General features: G+C 40.5%; 1 protein-coding gene across 2 annotated transcripts; it reads left to right on the top strand.

Moving 5' to 3' along the window:
* The first annotated feature begins 18 nt into the window (after positions 1-18).
* Positions 19-15,997, top strand: ehmt2 (euchromatic histone-lysine N-methyltransferase 2). 2 transcript variants are annotated; one of them, XM_040021514.1, is made up of 28 exons: positions 19-100; positions 1,481-1,550; positions 1,826-1,993; positions 2,379-2,635; positions 3,073-3,151; positions 3,260-3,342; positions 3,433-3,567; positions 3,680-3,751; positions 5,483-5,594; positions 6,374-6,457; positions 6,759-6,895; positions 7,596-7,739; positions 8,140-8,456; positions 8,553-8,786; positions 9,287-9,369; positions 9,695-9,801; positions 10,213-10,335; positions 10,468-10,569; positions 10,792-10,896; positions 11,227-11,381; positions 11,495-11,662; positions 12,528-12,672; positions 12,771-12,848; positions 12,971-13,086; positions 13,486-13,572; positions 13,674-13,752; positions 14,095-14,270; positions 15,211-15,997. In XM_040021514.1, exons 1-28 carry the CDS (start codon positions 74-76, stop codon positions 15,389-15,391), a joined length of 3,624 nt encoding a protein of 1,207 aa, XP_039877448.1. In that variant the 5' UTR covers positions 19-73; the 3' UTR covers positions 15,392-15,997. The 2 variants fall into 2 exon arrangements, with proteins under 2 accessions (XP_039877448.1, XP_039877447.1); XM_040021513.1 differs by having other exon boundaries at positions 11,209-11,381.
* Positions 15,998-16,460: the final 463 nt, after the last annotated feature.

Genomic DNA, 16,460 nt, shown 5'->3' with positions numbered 1-16,460 from the left:
CCACCATCCATCGAGGGGCGGGGCTCCGGCCGTGACGCAGCACGCTCACATACGTTGACGGTCACTGGGAAACATGTCGGCTTCTGAGACAACGACAAAGGTAGCTAACGTACTGCAGCTGAAAACTGCATGCTAAAGGAATTTATGTCTATTCGTCTACCTTTAAACTCCCCAGCTTACCGATACTGCATACTGCCAAGCTCCTCTTGACTTTACATGTCGATTATAATAGCTTTTTTATTGAAACCTAGGCTGCACTGCTAGCAATGTTAGCCTGTAACAGTTTTGTGTTACCTGCAGGGTTACTCTTATCCAGATGATGTTTTGTTGCTGTTTTGTATTTATTGACCAGAAACCTTTGTAGCAATCCTCTGTATAGCAAGTATCGCACCTCGATCTGTTTTTAGGATATGTTTTTATTCGTAGTTGCTAGTTAGGAGCTTTTTTTAAGTAAATTTTGCACCAACGAGACATGGACACCAAAAGAATTTAAGCAGTCATAGTTTAAAATCCAGTTTTAAATTCACTTTTCTATTTGGTGCACTGCTTGAGTAAGGAGTTTTTCTTGGGTCGTGTAAAAAGCATCAATGGAATTACTGACTCATGGCGGCAGTTGATGTAACATAACAGAAAATTTCACCTATTGGCCGACAGGTTTATTTTGGAGAAGTGAAGGCCGAAAGTAGTGGGTTTTATTTTTTACCTAAAATAACATTCGTGACAGTTTTGATTGTAGTGCCAAAGAACAGACACAACACTTTTGAGATGAGTGATGCTGTGATGCTCACAGTATCCTCATATCCTTGTCCTGCTGCCCCTGGTTGAGGTCCTGTGTTGTTTGTCAGTAGGAAGCGTTTCTATCAAGAGAACTTGCTGGGCCCAAAAATATTACCATAAGGCCAGAGATAGAATGAGTGTAGTGGATACACATTTAGACCTCTAGAATGCATGCTTTTACATGTACACTGGTGTGAAAAAGGTTGTCAAAGTCCTGTAGCTAAATCCAATTGAGATGCTGTGTCAAGACATTAAAAAGGGGGTTCATTGTGGCTGAATTTCAACAAATCCGCAAAGATGAGTGTGCTAAAATTCCTTCATAGCACTAGGAGTTATTAGGTTTAGGGGCCAATACCTTTTTCACACAGGGCCATTTGGGTTTTGATTTTCCCTTAATAATAAACAGCTTCATTTAGAAACTGCATTTTGTGTTTGCTCGTGTTATTTTTGTCTTATTATTAAATTTGTTTGATCTAAAACATTTAAGTGTGATAGACATACAAAAATAAAGGAAGGGGGGCAATACTTTTTCAAGCAACTGTATATTTTGCATGCATGCAAATATACAATATAATTTCTTTGTGTATTTATTCTACCATCTTCGAGGTGGTTGAACTGCAATCATTTCATTAAATCATTGAAATAAGAGCCTGTTCTATTATCAGTTTTACTCGTTTCACTTGTTTCTTGTTTTGTCCACCAGGAGCACCATGAAAATGACGAGTCAAAAACATCAGAGGAGTCATTCGCTGGGTCAAGTGAAACAAAGGAAGGTAAATCACCAGCTGTTTTATGCAGATTATGTTAATATTTGAAATGTATTGAAAGACATTGTATTGGTTTGCAATTAAATGGCCTGTGAATGCCATTTGATCTCATATGAGTACAGTGAATTGTCATATTAAAGAAATCAGACTGAGATGTTTTGAGATTTATGACATGCTGCACATCATTACACTACCATCAAGCGGCAGATTGTAGCATTATGCCCAAGAAATGATTTCTCCTTGATAAACTTTAAAATTCTTGCACTCCGGATATTCCTCAGATAATGCAGCCTCCACCTCATCTGCTGCTGCCACCAAGACGGAGCCCATGGGTGTTATGTCATCACTGTTGTCGTCCCAGCAGCCCGAGAAAGATGCTTCCACAGTCAGAGAGGAAGGAGAACAATGGTCCCCTGCCGCCTCCCCCCAGAACAAACCTGCTGCTACAGGTGAGCTCAGATTGCGTTAGATGCTGTCGAAATTCTCTGAGTTGATTTCGTTGATTTATTTATTTATTTATTTATTTAGGACAGTGCATGTTAATGAACATAAATGTAAAAAAAAAATTACATGAATGTAAACATGCCAGATTATAGCCAAAGGCTAATTTCCATCTGTTGTCCTTAAACATAAAAAATAGACATAATAATTCATAAAAATTCATCATTCATTCATAATAAAAACTCCATCACCAAACTTACACATACACACCATTCTGTTCCCAAATAAAACATTAAAACTATACAACTCATACATGATCACACACTTGATTTGTGTTTAATCGGACGTAGTTTACAAACTGAGGAGATAATCCCTTTTGCTTTGATTTGTCAGGTCACACAGCAAATTCCCTTCTTTCGACGACCTCTTCGTCATTGTCGTCGTCTCCTTCCACGTCCTCGACTTTGTCTCCTGGCCGAGCAAAGATGAGCGTTTCAGGGCCTGGTAGCAGTAAATCTGTCCTTCCACCTGGTCCTCCATCCTCCTCCTCTTCTTCCTCTACAACAGCTGCTTCTTCTCCATCTGTTTCCCCTGCACCACCCAAGATCCATCGGGCGCGAAAGACCATGAACAGGCCTCCACCAGGGCAGGTGAGAGAGGAGCTACTCCTATTTGGTATGAATCATATTTGGTAAATTTCTTTTGATTCTTGAGTTTTCATGATTTATTATCTGGATTTCTACCAGTTGTTAAAGGTGCTTATTGTAAATTATTGGGTTTTAAAAATGACTTTAAACCTTTCAAACTGACCTAAAGCTGTCAAGAATTTAAATGCCTGTAGAGAAATCCCTGCTGTGTGTTTAACGGGGTTTAAAACTTGAGGAAATTGGATATCATTTAGGAAAACAATTATATTTTTGTTCCTTTCCAGATTGATAAGCATATCTGGACAGTGTTCTTAAACTCAGAAAGGATCAAAAGGATATTTGTACTTTCAGTTTCTGCTTCCATCACAAGTTTGGTCTTAAGTTGCATTTAAAATGATATTAATATACCTGCAAACACTCTGGCTAATTTTTCTCCTCAGATCAGTCAAATTGAGGGACCTGTTGCATCTGTGACTCCTCCAGGATCCTCAGCCAGCCTTTCTTCTCACTCTGAACCTGGTCAGTAGGTCTAAACTCACAGTAAATGAGTAAAATGAGCATTAACTACTGCTTTACTTTAAAACTAAGCCTTGTCATGGTTTGTATCACATTGTTTTGCTTCTAAAGTTGCAAAGAGGAGGAGGCTGGATCCTTTATCAGACAGCACACCTGAGAGATCTGAAAATGTTTCCGATAACGCTCATACTGAGGTGAGACACTTGTTTTGGGGTTTTTTTTTTTTGGTTTAAATAACAGTTGTTTGTGGTCCATTTCATATCTGTCTCTCATCCTACTTTCAGGAAGGAAGCTCATTCCATAAAAAAGCAGAGTCTGAAATTGCACCCGGAAAGAGCATCAGCTCCGTGGGGAAGTCCGCGGAGGAAGTAGGCGAGAGAATTCAGATTTCTAGTCCGTCCAGGCGAGATTCTGAAAAGGTTTGAAGCCATCAAAAGTAAACCCACATTACACTGCTACAGTGTGTTTATGAGCCAAACTTTAAACTAAAGTAAACTAAGCTTCTTCTTTTTTTTTTTTTTTGCTTTACAGTTTGAAGATGGTGAAGAAGAAACAAGACAGCAAGCTAAAGACACAGAGAGGCCAGTAAACACCTCGGATCACGTGAGTAGCTTCTTGGCTTGATATTTGCTTTCTTGTTAGATACTTCTTTCCTCATTTTTCTATTAACTTCCTGTTTCATTACTGTATTTACACCTGTACATGTGACTCTAGCCAGCATGGCCATGCATGTACTCTAGATATGCAGGGTTATCTACAGTGGCTTGCAAAAGTATTCAGCCCCCTTGAACTTTCCCACATTTTGTCACATTACAGCCACAAACATGAATCAATTTTGTTGGAATTCCACGTGAAAGACCAACACAAAGTGGTGTACACGTGAGAAGTGGAACGAAAATCATACATGATTCCAAACATTTTTTACAAATAAATAACTGAAAAGTGGGGTGTGCGTAATTATCCAGCCCGCTTTGGTCTGAGTGCAGTCAGTTGTCCATAGACATTGTCTGATGAGTGCTAATAACTAAATAGAGTGCACCTAATGTCAGTACAAATACAGCTGCTCTGTGACGGCCTCAGAGGTTGTCTAAGAGAATATTGGGAGCAACAACACCATGAAGTCCAAAGAACACACCAGACAGGTCAGGGATAAAGTTATTGAGAAATTTAAAGCAGGCTTAGGCTACAAAAAGATTTCCCAAGCCTTGAACATCCCACGGAGCACTGTTCAAGCAATCATTCAGAAATGGAAGGAGTATGGCACAACTGTAAACCTACCAAGACAAGGCCGTCCACCTAAACTCACAGGCCGAACAAGGAGAGCCCTGATCAGAAATGCAGCCAAGAGGCCCATGGTAACTCTGGACGAGCTGCAGAGATCTACAGCTCAGGTGGGGGAATCTGTCCATAGGACAACTATTAGTCGTGCACTGCACAAAGTAGGCCTTTATGGAAGAGTGGCAAGAAGAAAGCCATTGTTAACAGAAAACCATAAGAAGCCCCGTTTGCAGTTTGCCACAAGCCATGTGGGGGACACAGCAAACATGTGGAAGAAGGTGCTCTGGTCAGATGAGACCAAAATGGAACTTTGTGGCCAAAATGCAAAACGCTATGTGTGGCAGGAAACTAACACTGCACATCACTCTGAACACACCATCCCCACTGTCAAATATGGTGGTGGCAGCATCATGCTCTGGGGGTGCTTCTCTTCAGCAGGTGTACACCACTTTGTATTGGTCTTTCATGTGGAATTCCAATAAAATAGATTCATGTTTGTGGCTATAATGTGATAAAATGTGGGAAAGTTCAAGGGGGCCGAATACTTTTGCAAGCCACTGTACGTGTCGTGACAAATGTCTTTAGCTCAAATAAGCCATCAATAAGTTGCAGCAGGATCATTATTAAGGAGTTGGACCATGAAGATGCTGATACACTCAATATGTGCCATTAGACACTACTTCATGTTTAAAGTTGCTGTCTTGTCTGTAAACTGAGGAATTTGTACTTTAAAGGTGGACGTATTGTGCTTATTTTCAATCCCATATATTTGTTCTTGGACTCTGTAAAAGTCATTTTGCACACTATAAGAGAATCCATGGATGCAGCTCTTCATTTTATCCACCAGCAAGGTGTTCTAGCTCCTATTAAGTCAGCTTTCTTCTGATTGGCTGCTCTTCGTATAAAGTCTTTTATCTTGAAACTTTAACAACCTCAAAAATGCAAACTTTGGTTGGAGTTTTAAAATAATCAGCCACTACTTAAAAACCCCACTATTTCACAAATGTTATATTTTTATATTCAGATGTTTATTTTTTATTTGTCTTTTACTTGCAGAGTTCAGAGCCTAAAACACAGAGAGTGGTCAGAGAGAGCGAAGAGTCTTCGTGGCCACTGTCCGATCAGGACAAAGAGAGAAACGCGGCTGACGTCGTGGAGACAGAGGGAGGTGAGTGATGTCATCTACTTCCTACTCTCTGAACCACACTTATCTGTCAAAGAGATTGGTAACCTGAAACACGCTCCTTGAAATAAGAATTTTTTTAACAGTAAATTTTGAAAAATCCAGGCTCTTACAAAAAGCAAATTGGTCACAATTAAAAACAATGTGCCGCACTCATTCATACATCACTTTTGTATGCATAGAGGGTTTTAGTCGTTTATAATACACATCAATGCATGCACGTGGAATGATTTAGAGTCAGTATCTTGCCCAAGGACATTTGCATACTGGAAAAGTTGTGAGAAAAACCACCAACCTGTCGGTTAGTGAAAATGAACATGAAGCAAAAAGCCAGAGAAACATTTTGTGTTGCGCATTTGTTACACATTGGCATTAAGTGAAAAGTTAAAAAGGTCATAGAAATGATCTAAGACAGCTGTCAGATAATGCATAGAGTAGGCCGTCATCACAAACAGGACATATATGTAAAGAAAAGCTCTAAAGGACACCACTGCCACCTCAACCAGGACCTAAACACTCTTGTGAAGAGGAATCCTGTGTCCAGACTTGCAAAGATGCCACCCGCAGACTCAGAGCTGTAATTAGAACCAAAGGTGTCTCTGAAAACATTTGTTTTCTGCTGATCAGTGAGAAAAGGTCTAAATGGCTTTTTCAAATTTCAGTGTTGTAAAGCATTAAAAGCTGTGTAGCATGAGTGAAGAGCATCATGTTCCAGTTCCTTTTAGTGCTTACAGTTTTTTTCTTGTTTGGTTTGTCCTTGACAGGAAGGTCTGCAGAGTACACAGAGGTTCCCTTGGGTGCTCTGGACATTGCTGCTGCTGACAGTCTGACACTTTCTCCTCATCCGGGTAGGTGTAAGATGGATGTGTCGCTCTAAAGTAGATTATACAGGGGCAATAAAGTGGTGTTTACCTTTAATGATGCAATCTACTACTTTGGTTGTACTGAGCAGTTCAATTAGAGCAGTAGAACAGTTACTTAACAGAGTGGAATTCATTTCCTTTAAAAAAGATTTATATTGGATAACACCAAAATCACCCAATTATATTTTTCAAACCTAAGTATTGTCTTCTGTAACAGTTGAGGTTTAGATGACTTTAATGTTAACTGTTAAATCACAAGTCAAACCCTGCCCCTCCACTTTTGCAGATGGAAGTGATGCAGGAGACACGGAGCGGCTGGAAGAGCTCCCCCTGTGCAGCTGCAGGATGGAGGCTCCTCGGGTGGACAGCACCAGCCACCGTGTCAGCAGACAGTGCATGGCCACTGAGAGCATCGATGGAGAGGTTTGTCCCTGTGTTTGCTCTCTGTGTTTACCCTGCAGGTGGCTACTTTTCGTTTTATAACATACAGTATTAATTGATTTCTTTAGCTCTGTGTGAGGTAAAGTATTCAACATTGGAAGACTTTTTATTTTTTTTATTTCTCAGTTTACTACATGTACAGATGCATTCAGGAAAATCAAAAGACTGTTTCTCTCTCACCTTAGTATAAAGAAGAATTTAGAAAAAATCTGAGCATTTCAGGGAATGTATAAAACTCAAACCTATGTACACTATGATAGCAGTGCGAGATATAAATCAATAGAGCTGTGTACAAGGACAGTACTGAAAATGCACGTGTTATGTGTGTGTAGGGGTAAAAGAAAAGCCGATGAAAGCTGGATTTAAGATCAAGGGTAACTTTGATGTGGGAAAAAATTTGGAGGATCAAATATATGCCTTTCATCTGGATCCAGCTCAGACATTACTTTCTCTTTAGCAGTTCTTATTATACAGCTGGGAAGTGCAAACAAAAATATGACCTAATAATTGTTCATAGAGTTTTTTTCTCTCTCATTCTCTGCCTGTAAAACTGTGTAAAATGCAGTAGATGTCATTTTTTACGGCAATAACATCTTAAAAATATTTAATCTAACTCAATAAAGGTTTCAGAAATCCTGGAGTTCATTTAAGTTCATTTTTTTTCTCCTGTTGTGTTTGTCAGCTGCGAGCTTGCACCAATCGGACTATTAAGGGGGAGACCATGAGGCCGTCCAGTCGGGTTCCCCTGATGGTGCTTTGTGACGTCCATCGCTCACACATGGTCAAACACCACTGCTGTCCCGGCTGTGGATATTTCTGTATAGCGGTAAGTGTTAAAACCACCTGCTTTCATATTTGAAGACTCTAGAGTGTCTATTGAATGTGGTTTTGGCATCTTCTTACACAACAACCTGCGAGAATGTGGCTCAAGTTTGTTCCTGTAGAGTTTTACACGTGAACTGAAACCAAAGGAAGTTGTTTACAGAACTTTAGACTTTAGATATTTCCTTAGTTCTTATTTCTCCTTCTCAGTTCTCCTGTATATCGTCTCTGATAATGGTCTTAGTCCTCTTTTTCTTCCTTCTCTCTTCTTGTTTATGCTTTTCTTCATCTGCCTCAGTATATTCTGTGCAGTAGACTTGTTTTTCCTCTTTGATATCTTTTTTTTTTTTTTTTTTTTTTTTACATATCTGGTTTTATTCTTCTGCTTTATGCTCCTCTTTCAGGGCACATTTCTTGAGTGCTGCCCGGACCAGCGCATAGCTCACCGTTTCCACCGGGGGTGTGTGACGGTGCTGGGCGGCGGGCGCAGCAGAGCAAATGGCGGAGGCATGCTTTTCTGTCCCCATTGTGGCGAAGATGCCTCCGAGGCGCAGGAGGTCACTATCCGGTCGTTCGGCACGGCCTCCGCAACTACTGTCGTCACCATGTCTGCTTCCTCCACCACCACACCGTCTCTGCCACCATCTGTCCCCACGGGACCCTCTCTCACAGCCTCCACAGGTGGGATGAAGGATGGGAAGATGCCCGAAAGACCTGTCAGGTAAGGCTAAATGACATGGGAAATGTCAGAATTTAAAATGTGGGTTTTTTTTGTTTTTTTTTCTTTTTTTGCTTCCATACTTTCCTGTCTTTTCAGTGCTCGTATGCGTAGTCACGGCTTGGTAACACCTGCAGTAGAGCAGCAGCAGCCTCCTCAACCTGTAGCCTCAGCTGCAACTGCGACCACCGTCCCCCCAGCAGAGGAGGGCGTGGACAGCGTAGGACCTTCGCTCTGCATGCCAAATGGGAAGCCAGTCAGCCCAAGTGCACTTCCACCTGGGCCCAGTAGGGCGGCGCTGCAGAAAGCCATTCTCACGCAGGACACAGAGAGGTTGGAGACTTGATTTAAGTTGAATTATTTTCAGCTCCATCTGGTTAAAGAGCTGAATACCAGGCTGAAGCAGGTTTAGTTTCAGCTTTTGAGCTTCATTTGTTTCCTTAAAATATACACACAGCTCTCTTTTTATATTTTTTCCCCAAGCAGAGCATTCCTGTCATCTTCTGAAATCTCTTAATCTGTTTTCACAAGTGAACTTGGGGTTGGGCTTTATTTCACAGAGGTGCAAACTCAAATGTAGTATTCGCTAACGATAAATGCACCACTCTGTTATCTGCTCTGTTCACACATCGGGCTGTAGTGTGTGTAAAAACTGCTTTAAACTTGCACAGAAAGATGATACATTGCTGTAAATGCAGGCATAAACATCTTCCATCGCTGTTTGCTCAAAATCTTCCAAAAAAAGTGGCTAATTACAAATGGCTTTCTCTGAAAAACTAAATTGCTGGTTGTTTTGAGGCCAAATTGGTAAATTACTGCTTTTCATTCGCCAGGAGGAAGAAACTGAGGTTCCACCCTCGTCAGCTCTACCCTGCCGCCAAGCAAGGAGAGGTGCAGAGAGTCCTGCTCATGCTCAGTGAGTGGCGAAAACTGCAGCGCTTCCACTGTGCTCCTTTATATTTCGACTTGTATACTCTGACAAAAATGGTTGTTGCCTGTTCTTTTAATAGGTATTCATCATGATAGAGTTCATTATGTAATCAGCTTACGATCAGTTTAAATTCCACAATCAAAGAAAATGTTACATATGAACACACTAAAGAAAATAAACAGGCACGGAAGTGCTGTTACTCCATCACATCACATGTAAACTATTGCCCTGAAATCTTCAGAGTGAAAAGAAAGCAAACACATGACCACTAGTTATCTATTAAGTGTGTGTGTGTGTGTGTGTGTCCCAGTGGAGGGTATCGATCCAACGTACCAGCCAGACTCTCAGAACAGGCGCTCCGCTCTTCACGCTGCAGCTCAGAGAGGTCTGCTGGAAGTCTGCTACATGCTGATACAGGTGAGAAATGAATCGCCTGGTTACACTTGTCTTTGCTTCTTTCATCTGTGGATGTGAGCTTACTCGTTTTCTATGAGGCTACAAATAGAGCTTACTTTTGAAATTTCAAAATTAGTATAGTTTGTATAGTTTAGCAATGGAAAGAAAAAGCTGGCATGCTTTTTAAGAATCCCAGATGAGTCATAGAGATGGTTGCTTTTTCTGATTAATGGCCCAAAGCATAAAGATAACTCTTGCACTGAACAGCCTTTTTTTTATTTTATGATGCTGTTTGCATCTGATCCTTTCAGCTCTGCATTTTCACAAACAATTAACCATTTAAAAATGAAAATGGGCACACATCATTGCTTTTAGGATGTGCCGAAATTAAAGTATTTCATTTAAATATTACACTTGATTCCACACTGACAGGCTGGTGCTCAAGTTGATGCCCAGGACAAGGACCTGAGGACTCCTCTGTTGGAGGCTATCATCAACAATCACATTGAGGTGGCTCGCTACCTGGTCCAGAATGGCGCCTGTGTCTATCACGTTGTAAGTGTCTCCAAAAAAATAACTGTGAACCATAAGAGGTTTGCTGGATATGTATTTTTTTTTTTTTAAATAAATGATTATTATTTATTTATTTATTTAATTTTATTTTTTTAATATATCATTGTTCATCAGGAGGAGGATGGATATACTGGCCTCCACCATGCTGCCAAGCTGGGAAACCTTGAGACTGTCAACATGCTTCTGGAGACGGGGCAGGTTGATGTGAATGCACAGGTAAAGCAAGATCCCGGATGTCTATTTTAAAGGAGCAAGATAGCATTTTTGTCTGCCATCACTTACTTTCTCCCTATTCAATGAAAATTTCAGCCTTTTCCTGACAAGGAAATGATTTGATTAGACTTTGTAAAATAGCCAGAGATTGAACCACCAACCTTCTACATGGCATATGATTCGCTCTGTTGTCCACTCCCGACTCTTCCTGTGGGCTTGTTTCAGGACAGCGGGGGCTGGACGCCAATCATCTGGGCCGCAGAGCACAAACACGTCAATGTGATCAAAGCGCTGCTGAACAGAGGAGCTGACGTCACCATCAATGATAAGGTAGATTTCTACCATAAACTCTGCAAAAGTACACGATACAACGTCTTTGTGCAAGCAGGTGGAGTCGCTCCCTGCTTGGCTTTAACAAGAATGCAAATTTTAGGCATTAGCCTCACTTTTAAGCCATATTAAATGTTATTGAATTTTCCTAAATTCAGATTAGGACTTTGGAGGGAGGAGTGCATCCACAGCTTAGATAATGGAAACATGTTTAAGCATTATGAAGTGGTTAAACAATTTCCTAGCTCATTGGTGTGAGAGACCACATAGATGCAGTTGTATGAACATATTTCAGGTTTTTACTTTAAACAGTCACGTCTTTCCCATCAGGAGCTGAATGTTTGTCTCCACTGGGCGGCGTATGCAGGAAATGTGGATATAGCAGAGCTGGTGTTGAACGCCGGCTGCTCCCTCTCCTCTGTTAACGTACACGGAGACACACCACTCCACATCGCTGCCAGAGAGGGCTACTTGGAATGTGTTACGTGAGTTTATATACATCTGCTTTTATCCATCAACACATTTAAGGAAATTGGAGACATTTTGCTACAGTTGGTTGGACATGAACTTGTTTTCTCTGGGTTTTTGTTTTGTGCAGGTTGTTCCTGTCCAGAGGTGCAGACATAGACATCATGAACAGGGAGGGAGACACACCTCTTACATTGGCGCGAACTGACACACCAGTGTGGGTGTCACTCCAAATCAACAGGAAACTGCGAAGGGGAATAACCAATCGCATGCTTCGGACGGAAAGAATCATCTGCAGGTTGGTGTTTTGGCTCGATAATGTGTTGTTTACATGAAAATAATCAGCAGTGCAAATTCAAGGATACAATTTCTTGCCAAGATGGATGTAAGAGCTAGTATTTGGTACTACAAAGAAGTGGAACCCCAAATACAGCGATGAAAGCTCCACTTTTATTTGGTTTTCTAAAATGTTAACAGAAACATGAAAAAAATCCCTGCTTAAGTCTACCCCTAAATAAAAAATCCATGACTCAGATTGCATAATGAGGTATGTTGTCACATTGGTTCTGTATGTTGCAATATATTTTTAATAGATGAGACTTTGAGAATTGGACTCTATTTAACCCTTTCCATGCATGAACTATGATAACATCAATCCAGATTTTTTTCTTAAGTATTTTTATTCCTCTTTAGGCATGTAAAAAAGATTTTTGAACTTCATTTTTTTAAACATGTACTTTCCAAATAGTTTTTACATGTCCACTTACACATGTCCACTGGCTGACCAGTGGGTAGCAGGGTATCAACTGACACATCAGTGTCCAATGTAATGGTTTATGTGCAAGTATACCATCAACACTGACACAAATGCAAGAAAACAGCCGTTGAATAGCTGTCCACTGTAGTGACCACTATGCGTAAATTGAAACCTATCACACTGTGTACTTAAGTCTATGCTAGGCACACCCACCATTTATCTGGCAGCTCAATGCCAGGCTCATGCCCCAAAACCATTTTAGTTTTGGTATCAAGAGCCATGTATCATGTATCATGTACATGTATCATGTATGCTAAATGATGTGATTTATGATTAGGTCCAGGGGACTTCCCATGGTCGATCAGTGGGGAAACATGCAGATTAAGCTTTTTGCTTTGTGTGTCAGTGACATCGCACAGGGCTACGAGAATGTTCCAATCCCCTGCGTGAATTCTGTGGATGATGAAGGATGTCCATCGGATTACAAATACGTTTCAGAAAACTGTGAAACTTCAGCAATGAACATAGACCGCAATATCACACACTTACAGGTAACTTCATTGTGTCTCCACACAGCAGAACTTTTATTTCGAAAAATGTATTCTTCATTTTTCCTTGTTTTTTCTGTTTTTTTTTTCTCCCCCTTCAGCACTGTAGTTGCACTGATGACTGCTCATCTAGCAACTGCCTCTGTGGACAGCTCAGCATCCGCTGCTGGTATGACAAGGTAACAAACTGTCTGGGGAAAAATACCATCATAATCATTAGCAGCAGATTTCATATGAAGTTAAATTGGCAGAGTTATTCTTATTCTATCATTTTTTTTTTCACCTCTTTTTCTGTTACAAGGATCAACGGCTGCTTCAGGAGTTCAACAAAATCGAACCTCCACTAATTTTCGAATGCAACATGGCTTGCTCTTGTTACCGAACGTGCAAGAACAGGGTGGTCCAGGCAGGGATCAAGTGAGTATCAGCAATTAAAGAAATGCATAAATCTCAGCCAGATTACACGTCAGACTACAAACCGACACCAAAGAATCTTAACCTCATATCATCTGGAGAGATTTCTAACAAATAAACTCAACTGCTAAAGTTTTGATTGGGGGGGAAAAAATGATTCTTCTCTTGTGCAGTAATCAACAACCTGCTGACCATCATTCTACATCTTGCTGAGGGCAGCAATGGTAAAGCAATAATTATTAATCACTCTGCACCTGAGTCAGTCACAGATGTTTAACAGTGCAGAGGCAGCCATGTGTTGCAAATAGCCATCACTGGCTTTTTTTCTTTTCCCCCCCGGTTAATGAGTGTCTGCTTGATACTTCACCCTTAACCCTATTTTTTTTCCTCTTTCCTCCTCAGAGTTCGTTTGCAGCTGTACAGGACAGAGAAGATGGGCTGGGGAGTTCGAGCTCTGCAGGACATTCCACAGGGAAGCTTCATCTGCGAGTAAGAGGAAAAAAAAACCCTCTGCTGGCACACACTAGGCTGCTTTTCTGTGAAAAGCTAGAGGTTAAAAAAATGAAGCTTACCTTCCTCTTTCTGCACAGATATGTTGGAGAGCTGATCTCAGATGCAGAAGCAGATGTTAGAGAGGACGACTCCTACCTGTTTGACCTGGACAACAAGGTGAACCTTCTTAAATTGTGTATTTCAAAACATGGACATCATGTGGGGAAAACGGAAAGAGGGGGCACACAGCTTATTAACTGTATAATTATTAATCAAAAACTATGAAGTAAATAATTGACCAAGTCTTAATCTTGTGTTTCGAAGGTTAGGGTTTAAGCCCCTTTCTTGTGTTGACACTGATTCTAAAAATATGAAGATACTTTTATCGTGGTACTTTGAATTGATGATTGTGTTGTAGTATTTTAAATTGTATTTACTAATTTAATAGGAATAAATATGCCCATAGCAGAAATAAATGTCTGCTATGATTTCCTCAACTGTCTTTTTTTTTCTGTATAGGATGGGGAGGTGTATTGCATCGATGCCCGGTATTACGGCAACATCAGCCGCTTCATCAACCACCTGTGTGACCCAAACCTCATCCCAGTACGTGTGTTCATGCTCCATCAGGACCTGCGATTTCCTCGCATTGCCTTCTTTAGCTCCAGAGACATCCTCAGTGGGCAGGAGCTGGGGTAAGAAGTCATAAGTGCCTGGTTGGACCTTAAAGTTGTGGTCAAGAGTTTACATGCACTCATCATGGGCAAGAATTGGGTTAATCTGAGAAGAATATTTGTAGATTTACATCAGCTGGGAATGGCTGTCATAGCAGTTATGACAGCAACTGCTATGACAGATCATCTTAGGTTTTCATCTATAGGTTTTCATCTTGTGAATAACTTGATCATCTTTTCAAACAACTGTGCTGTACGTAAGTACAGTGGATCTCTCTGTCACCCTCAGGTGAGAAATTTTTTTTAGGATGTTTGGAATAACCAGGAACCACCTGCCATGAACCAGAAACTCCTGGTATCCGGTCTTTAAGTGATGACATATGAACTTTGTCACATATGAGCTTCCAGGTCCAAACTACTCTGTTTATTAAAGCTGTTGTGTTTTTAAACATGTTTTAATGCTTTGTATTTTGTTCCGTGTAATCTGAACAAGCCCCTAAAAACAGTCAGTGATCACTGTCGGCCTCTCTCGGTTTTTATTACACTAATCATTTTAAAGCTCAGTTTTTAAAACCTTACGATGTAACTACAGCCCAGCTCATGCAGCAGTGTTTTAATGACTAACCTCTTATTGCGGATGGATTATCTCAGTTAATCTCCTGACTCAAGTTTGGTCCGTTTACAATCCTGCCATGCAGTTGCATTTGTTCCTAACCATCGGAAACCCTCGCGTTAACTTTTATAGAGTGGAAAAAAGTTGGTGTTCATCCTCCAGCTTCACTGTTTTTACATTATGAAAAAAGAAATTAAATTACCATAACTGTACACTTGCCCATGAAAAGTGTATGTGAACTAAATTGAACACAACTGTGTGTAATTTATTTCCTGCTTAGTTGAGCCCTCTTTTCTTTCTGTTATCTGGAAATCTATTCTAATGGTCTGTCTTCTGATTGGTCCTTAGGTTTGACTACGGAGATCGGTTTTGGGACATTAAGAGCAAATATTTCACCTGTCAGTGCGGCTCGGAGAAATGCAAACATTCGGCCGAAGCTATCGCCCTGGAGCAGAGCCGGCTAGCTCGGCTGGAGGCCGGCCCAGAATCAGGAGCTGACTGTGGGCTGACCATGCTAGGGAACTCTTAAACAAAAACAAAAAAAAGACACTTACCCATGGGGCCTTTGGATTAACCCCTTCTGTTGCATACACTAGTAATGGAAATACATCATAGCGGGGGTACATCTTCATTCATCATTCAGTTTTATATCTAAGGTGCTGTGTGTTTTTCTACTTGAACTGCAATTTCTTTTCCTGAAGCTGTCAACAGCCACTTTATCTTGTCGAGGATTTGGGCCGGAAGATTTTTTTTACCATGTAGGAGTTTGGAGAAAGAAATGACACAGGTCTTGTAATTCTTTACGCACAGTATTTTAACTGTAAATCATAATGTACTCATGCCTTGACTCTTTACGTGTTAGCAGTCTGCCATCCTGTACCAGTCATATATACAAACATGTATTTTATACTTTTTTTTTTTTCTTTCTTTTTGTTTTTTTGCTTCTCTTGTGCCAACAAGTCATGCATTTTGATACAGAGCAGTAATGGTTCGGGTGTTTACCCATGCTGGACCGAGTAAGGTTGGTTTTTGATTACCATGTTAGCTTTGTTTTGTTTTGTTTTTTTTTTGTTTTGTTTTTTTATACCTGCTGTTTACTGTCACATGTAGTGTAATAAAATAACTCGTGAGTTGACTTCTGTGCTGTGGCTTTATTAAAATTAAGAATCATGGCCTACACATGTTTAAAGTCACTTGATTAATTTGTTTTATTTGTGCTCAGCCTTGACTTTGTCGGGTTTTTGGTTTCCTAGCTTCCGTTTTAACAACAAAGGCCCTTTAGACAATAATGCAAAGCAAGAGGAGTGGGAAGCAGGACTGGGTATGATCAGATGTGAAGATTAAAGGTAGAAGTCTCACTCTGATCAAATTCAATTTCAACACAGAAGAGACTCCACACTAATGTCTACAAGTCCAATTTAAAATCACCAGTTAATCTAAGAGGCAAGACACACAGACACACAAACACAATGGCTGCAGACCTTTGCTGCCCCCTAACAAAAATGCTAGCTTCCACTGGAAGATAATAGGACACACACACACAAGTGTCATTTATTTATTTATTAGACAAAGCACAGCTCTGGCTCAGTGAAGGAAAC

This window comes from Simochromis diagramma, unplaced genomic scaffold (assembly GCF_900408965.1).
Source record: "Simochromis diagramma unplaced genomic scaffold, fSimDia1.1 OVJJ01000753.1, whole genome shotgun sequence".
Taxonomy (NCBI): Eukaryota; Metazoa; Chordata; class Actinopteri; order Cichliformes; family Cichlidae; genus Simochromis; species Simochromis diagramma.
This window is presented reverse-complemented; position numbering and strand designations above follow the sequence as displayed.